The sequence below is a fragment of the Berghia stephanieae genome, chromosome 6 (genome assembly GCF_034508935.2).
Source record: "Berghia stephanieae isolate SIO BIC M18660-M18661 chromosome 6, UCSD_Bste_1.3, whole genome shotgun sequence".
Taxonomy (NCBI): domain Eukaryota; kingdom Metazoa; phylum Mollusca; class Gastropoda; order Nudibranchia; family Aeolidiidae; genus Berghia; species Berghia stephanieae.
In genome coordinates, this window is record NC_088365.1 from 53,199,493 (window position 1) to 53,207,308 (window position 7,816).

Consider the following 7,816-nt stretch of genomic DNA (forward strand, 5'->3'; position numbering starts at 1 on the left):
AGTCTAAATGTCGCCATTACGGTTTGCGTTAGTTTTTAGAGTGTCATTTCGGTGATTAGTTTTTACGAAACTCTCACAACCGGGCTGTAGACGAGTAATCTTTGACGTGCGTCTGGTCTTGGTACGATTGGTTATAATTAACGTTTGAAAACGTTTGGATTTCATGTTTCTTTCTTATGTATTCTTTTCTCTTTTGTATTTTATTGGTTTCATCTTGTACTGCAGTAGACCACCATTTGGCCATCTTGTAAATCTGACAAATTTTCGTTTTTAGATTCGTCAAATAATTTTGTTTCCAACAGTAACAGTAATCTATTGAGACAATCTTTTAGAAATCGAAAATAGAAAAATCAAGCTTTTCAAACCATTTATGAACAAATCGTTCAATAAATGGGGGGGGGGGGGGTGACAGGTCGATCAACACAACATTTTTAATTCAAGTGTTGATGAAAAACATTTGAACTCAATGGCTATTGTCTAATTTAGAAACAATTACGTTTTAACGTCGCTTTTTACTTGGGTTCACCGCTGCTGGCAACAACCAGTGACTAAAGATCATGACATTTTTGTTGTATGAATTTTTTTCTGTTTGAAGTAGGTGAAAAGAAAGAATATTTATTGGAGCAAGATTTTATTCTAGCCAAAGTGAATTAAAAGAAATCAATGTTATTGGTGTAAAAAATTATTCTTGTTGAAGTATGAGGTGAACATATATATTTTTGTTGACGTAAACAAACTTGGCCATATCTTACTGTGCAGGGTTTTGTTGATGTCAAAGTAAATGAAAAAAGATCACGTTTATCAGTTCAAAACTCCATCTGCTCTATCAAGCGAAGAGAGACCTTCTTGAGAGAGGCAAATATTTTTCCGATCAGGTCCAGAATTATCTGTTTTTGGTCTGAAGTTTCTGGTTGAGTTGGCTTAGAATTGTAAATCACACAATTGTCAACGTTCTGGTTGAAGATGGAGTAATCGGATATTCCCGTAGTGACGTCGTATTCGAGGACATGAATGATGGTCTTGTCGGAGTGATGACTCGTCACTCGACGTATGGTGCACGTTTCGGGATCCAATAGTTTCTGTATGTAGAGGTCAGGAACCTGGAATGGACCCAAACAATTCATTATGCACGATGTGACTGTGGAAGCAGTTTCAATAAACTTGAAAATTTACATATGCAAAATAGCGGGGTGACTCACATAATGACCATCTATTTTCGGGTCAATTCAAGTAGGAAGAACTCACAAGGTTTTTCGTCAATTCTTAGTGGAAATATTTATATGAAAAAACATAATGTTGAAAAGATCAAATAATAATAATAGACATCTTTTTTTTTTTACGATAACTACTATGTTACTACGAGTAGTGTGCATCTTGTGTGAGTGTGTCTATGTCAATATTGTATTGTTATAAATGTGTAACCAAATGACAAATTGCCACTTTTTTGGGGACAATAAAGATATATTATTTGAAAAATATCTGACACATTCTCTGATTTGTTCTATTTTCTCCAAAGATTTTGAAGCTATCGTCTATGGTCGTAGAATAACTTTTAATGTTTATTTTAAGTTATAATTCACTCGACTTTTTAACAAATCATAGAAGAGGATCTAAATCGTATGAAACATTAATATCGATTTTCTTTCATCTTTAAAGAGATTTTATTTTGCGAGATTTCAGAAGAAAGGACGATGATAAATGTGCTGTGAGAATATGGTCATTTGTTTGAGGGTGTTTTTGAACAATAGGAATAGCATTACAATTCCCATCAACAATTTGGTCAATATTATTATTATCATTTATTTGCTAATCATTTTTTACTTTTGTATTCTCGTATTTTCAGCCATGTGACTTTTTTAAAAAGGAGCTTTTATATAGCGCAATATCCACAAAACGTGCTCAAAGCGCTTTACAAGTGGTCCCTGGCCAACAGCAACATTTAAGATTTAGGACAGTATATGACGACTGTTAGGCAATATTACAATTTTTTTCGGATAGAGACAACGCTTCCAACAGACAGTACTCATGTTACACCTGAGTACGATGAGAGAATGTGAGTAAAGAGCTTTTTCCAAGGACTCAACTATGCGCCCAGCGAGGCTCAGACCCTGGACCCTCCGATCCGAAAGCGAGTGTCATATCACTGACCACATAGCCGCACTTAACAATAATACGTTATCAAAATTTATCAAACGGAAAGAAAAAAAAGAACTATAAACACCGTTACTTTATTTAAAAAGCGTTACATTGATTATATCCTCAAAGTGTATCTAATCCTTACCGGTATTTTAATTTTCCAACCCACCAGCAGTTTACCATTGAGATCCACCTGTTCTACAAGCTCTGCGTGTTTTGGTTTGCATGACCTCTTAGAATATTCCATAGAGGTCGCTCTGGTGGGATGTCAAAGAATTAAATGTACAAGGATAGACTGGATGGTATTTTCGCGAGTCTTGTATTTTCAAAACCATAATAGATACGAAATAGGATTCAATAGTCTGATGTCACGTCCGCCCAGCAACCAGCAGCTTTGTTCTTAACAAAGAAAATCGGTTCTTTTTATTCTTCATGCTGGCTTGAACTTTTTCACATGTCATGTGATCAGAATGTATAAAAGTAAAAAACATGATTAGATTTAGAATGTTTTTCTCCTATGGATGGACTTTATGCTCGTCGGAGAAATCTTTCATAAGGGCGTTGGCCATTGTTCAGATAGTTTAGAACCAGTTACTAAGTAATATGCGTCATTACGAGGGAAGTGACGTCACGACTGTTGAAGCCTATTGACAAAGGCATCACAACAAAGCTTCAATTGTGTCCTTTCACCATCATCCCCGTTCCCATCCATACAGAGTCGCCACGCATCGCTCTAAATTAGGCTGTCAAGCCTCCATCATATTTCTCTCTCTCTCTCTCTCTCTCTCTCTCTCTCTCTTTATCTCTCTCTTTATCTCTCTCTATCTCTCTCTTTATCTCTCTCTCTATCTCTCTTTATCTCTCTCTATCTTTATCTCTCTCTCTTTATCTCTTTTATCTCTCTCTCTTTATCTCTCTCTCTCTCTCTCTCTCTCTCTCTCTCTCTCTTCCTCTACTTACTTCCGCTACCTATATCGACACAATGTGACTGCATGAGACTCTGTCAGGGTAACTTCTCATTTTCCATAACAATCATCATCATCATCATCATCGTCATCAGCATCATCATCATCATCATCATCATCATCATCATCATCATCATCATCATCATCATCATCATCATCGTCATCATCATCATCGTCATTATCATCATCATCATCATCATCATCATCATCATCATCATCATCATCATCACCACCATCATCATCATCATCATCATCATCATCATCATCAGCATCATCATCATCATCATCATCAACTACAAAAATCATCTATATCTACATGAGTTATTCTTACATGCAATCTCCATTTTCTTTCCAGACATATTTCATCTTCCTGGCCCCATCATGCAACACGCTTACCACCCCAGCTCTTGGCGTTCCAAACCTGATGTAAGCCTTTTGTCTGTTGTGATCAAAATATTCTATTTCGCTCTGACAAAAATAAAACAGGAATATTAGATTTGCCTGACATTAATTATTTTTCGATTTTTAAATCTATTCTTCATCTTGTATATGACTAGGACACTGATGGTCACACAGAATCCCAATGGTCACTCACAATCCCACTGGTCTCAAATATCACTAAATACGTGGTCAGGGGTATATTGGAATATTATACGGATGGGGGGCGAAGTGGCCGAGTGGTTAAGGCATTGCACTGTGATCCGGATTTGAGCCCCGCTTCAGGCACTTTCTTTTTCTTTTACTTGAGCAAGATTATTAACCCCCAATTTGCTCACTTGGACAACATGGGTGATTCCTGTTGACATGATGAGTTTTCTATATTCCTTCGTGGAATGCCTAGGTGACGATATCTTATGTTGCCGTGGCAAAAAAAAAGGCATATTTTTCTATTTTTTTTACGGATGGATGACTCTTTGTACAAAAGGACCCCAAACATGCAACAGATACTGTATGAAACGGAAGGTTGGCTTATCATGGCCTGCTGATTGAATGAGAAACAAATAAAACATGACGATGCGCGTTGAGATTAAGAGGTACCTTGCGCTTTTATATAGCGCAATATCCACGTAATGACCTCAAAGCGCTTTACAAAGTGTCCCTGACCAACAGCAAGACGTAACATGTAGAACGAGACATGACGCCTTTTAGGTGACAATACAATTTTTTCGACAGAAACAACGCTTTTGACGGCAAGGTACTTATTTTACACCTCAGTACGGTGAGAGAATGTGAGTAAAGAGCCTTTTTAATGATCCAACTAGGCGCTGAGCGAGGCTCGAACTGAGGACCTTCCGATCTGAAAGCGAATGCCATACCACTAGACCACATAGCGGCATAAATATTCATATCTTTATATTTGATATATAAAAATCAAGTTGATAGACTTACCCCATTTCTATAGAACTTATTACCGATATTTGAGTAGATTTGAATTCGGGCAGTCCCTACTGGAGCTGAACAAGGGCACGGGTTTTCTCTGGCGCCGTATGTAGGATTCTGTATGGTTGCCACAATAATGGCCACGAGAAAACAACATTTGGGTGACATCTCTGATTACATCTAGTAAGGGGAAAGACAAAATATAACATTCGGGTGACATCTTTGATTATATCTAGTAAGAGGAAAGACAAAATATAACATTCGGGTGACATCTTTGATTATATCTAGTAAGGGGAAAGACAAAATATAACATCTGGGTGACATCTTTGATTATATCTAGTCAGGGGAAAGACAAAATATAACAACATCTGGGTGACATATTTGATTATATCTAGTAAGGGGAAAGACAAAAAAATATAACATTCGGGTGACATTTCTAATTATATCTAGCAAGGGGAAAGACAAAATATAACAACATCTGGGTGACATCTTTGATTATATCTAGTAAGGGGAAAGACAAAATATAACAACATCTGGGTGACATCTTTGATTATATCTAGTAAGGGGAAAGACAAAAAAATATAACATTCGGGTGACATTTCTAATTATATCTAGTAAGGGGAAAGACAAAAAAATATAACATTCGGGTGACATTTCTAATTATATCTAGTAAGGGGAAAGACAAAATATAACAACATCTGGGTGACATCTTTGATTACATCTAGTAAGGGGAAAGACAAAATATAACAACATTTGGGTGACATCTTTGATTACATCTAGTAAGGGGAAAGACAAAATATAACAACATTTGGGTGACATTTCTAATTATATCTAGTAAGGGGAAAGACAAAATATAACAACATTTGGATGACATCTTTGATTACATCTAGTAAGGGGGAAGACAAAAAATAACAACATTTGGGTGACATCTTTGATTACATCTAGTAAGGTGAAAGACAAAAAAAATATAACATTCGGGTGACATCTTTGATTATATCTAGTAAGGGGAAAGACAAAAAATATAACATTTGGGTGACATCTTTGATTACATCTAGTAAGGGGAAAGACAAAAAATACAACATTTGGGTGACATCTTTGATTACATCTAGTAAGGGGAAAGGCAAAAAATAACAAGGACATTTCATGTCATTAAAATTTATTTCTTTGACAAGTTTTAATTTTAGAAATTATTATCATAGTAATACTAACTCCTGGTAGAATAGCTTATGAGAAAACGTCAATTTTCTAATTTAATTTTGGGAGGATATACCAGATTTTGTCAAATCATCAATTTCTAGTTTTCTGCCTTTGAGGACTCCCCGTTCTTTACCCCCAAAATCACGAATAGAATTAACATTAGTTTTGATATTTTCTGATTTGAATCCAATTTACCGTCTCCAAATGACCCCGACGTATTCGTAATACCGCTTAGAGTCGATAAGCCACAAATAGATAAATGAATAAAAAGTATGGAGGAAAATATCGAAACGAAACAGAAACAACATTTTGGTACCGTCTTCAACTGGGGTGACTTTATCTGAAGGAGTGAACGTGCCTCTTGAGTTTTGGATCAGTTATAATATATCATTTGTGAGCCTGGCTGAGAAAACCAGAAGATGCGGCAAGTTTTAATTCGAGATATTATGAGCCAAAATCGAAGATAAAGTGTTTCCCATAGCAACAAATTTTATTCAGAAAAAAAAATCATAACTTGGGTTCTAATACACATAGATAGAAAATTTAAAGTGGTAAATGTTCAGAAAGATGTGGTCTACACCACTGCATATATAACTAACTCAATTTATGGAATCTGCGCATCTTTCCGGCTTTTCTCAGCCAGCCACACATATCTAATCCTAAAGTTTTGTGTCAATTATTTCCTTTGATGAAAAGCCAAGTCTTCTAGCCTCTAACATGATTACAACAAAGCTGAGATTAAACAAAATGTTCCTAATTGACATTGACAAATATTCCCGTTAAAGCAAAGCTGCCCCGATGGACGGTCCATTCGATTTTACCATCCACAACTTTCATCAGCTTAATATTCAATGTAACCAAAATGGAAACAACCTACTCACCTACTGCACCGGCCGATTTCAAATGTGTACTCACAATCAGGTAGATTATATAACACTGTCGTCCTATGACAAATTGGCCTATCTGATAAATCCACCATTTTAACGTCAGCTCATTATATCCATTTAAATCCCGGAGGCAAGATGGCGGATTTTTGGGCATATACTTGTATGGCTATGTGGTCTAGTGGTATGACACTCGCTTTCGAATCAGAAGGTCCTGGGTTCGAGCCTCGCTCGGCTCATAGTTGAGTCCTTGGAGAAGGCTATTGACTCATATTCTCTCACCTTACTCAGGGGTAAATTAAAATAGCCGTAATAGCGTTGTCTCTGTTCGAAAAAATTGTAACATCGCCTAACAGGCGTCGTGTCCCGCCCTAAATGTTAAATGTTGCTGTTGGCCATGGACCCCTTGTAAAGCTCTTTGAGCACATTTAGTGGATATTGCGCTATATAAAAGCTCAATTTTTCTTTCAATATACTCAGAAGAGATGAAAATATAACAGTTAATTAAACCATGAATACTTTTTTCACCCCATCTGTGAATGGGTATCTGAGTCTGTTAGATTTGTCGTAAAGTACTTTGAGATAGACTAGCGTCCAATCAAAGGGATAGTAAGCAATTGTTATCGTCTGTGTTACACTACAGAAGCTAGTTTAATCAACAAAGTATTTCTATTTTGGCGCAACTCAGCTCCATAAAACTGGTCGATACGTCTATTTGACTTCGGACAAAAGAGCTTTCGTATTTCTGTTTTATTCAATTGAATTGATCACGACTATCAATATAATATTATATGCGCTTTGGCAAAATAATTATCTGTTCTGCACGCCTGATCGATCATGCAAATACACAAATACGTCGTTGAACGGTTATATAATGAATGCAGTTGACGTCAATCAGTTTGTCATTTATATCTGATTATATATATATATATATAATATATATATATATATATATATATATATATATATATAAACTTAAAACACTTTATCTCCAGTTTTTGTTTTGGCAAGACACATGTTTGTTGCCTCCACGAAGGATAGGATTGAAACGTGACCACACAATACTTAGCAATGACTATGAAAATTTTTGTTTTCTATTTTTGGAGGAAATACTACTCTTAAATCAAAGCCCTATCTGCACCGAGTAAAAATCTTTTTGAATTTTGAAAATCCATTAATATATAGACATAGTTATGCAGTTTCAAAGATGTCATTTATTTGGATCACTCACAAAGAGAAAAATATACGGAAAAT

At 35.9% G+C, this 7,816-nt stretch overlaps 1 protein-coding gene across 1 annotated transcript; it reads right to left on the bottom strand.

The window, feature by feature from the left end:
* Positions 1-614: 614 nt before the first annotated feature.
* On the bottom strand, positions 615-6,643 carry LOC144975720 (uncharacterized). Its single transcript, XM_078919913.1, has 5 exons — positions 6,560-6,643; positions 4,491-4,661; positions 3,433-3,569; positions 2,282-2,393; positions 615-1,100 (listed from the first exon to the last, which is right to left on the bottom strand). Exons 2-5 carry the CDS (start codon positions 4,647-4,649, stop codon positions 807-809), a joined length of 702 nt encoding a protein of 233 aa, XP_078776039.1. The 5' UTR covers positions 4,650-4,661; positions 6,560-6,643; the 3' UTR covers positions 615-806.
* Positions 6,644-7,816: the final 1,173 nt, after the last annotated feature.

Bases quoted from the DNA above. Each gene is read 5' to 3' on its own strand.
- LOC144975720 (XM_078919913.1), bottom strand. From the start codon at position 4,649: ATGTCACCCAAATGTTGTTTTCTCGTGGCCATTATTGTGGCAACCATA. The intron at 3,570-4,490 runs GTAAGTCTATCA...TATTTTTGTCAG, and splicing joins ATAAGTTCTATAGAAATGGG to AGCGAAATAGAATATTTTGA. The intron at 1,101-2,281 runs GTAAGGATTAGA...GGTCCATTCCAG, and splicing joins GTTGGAAAATTAAAATACCG to GTTCCTGACCTCTACATACA.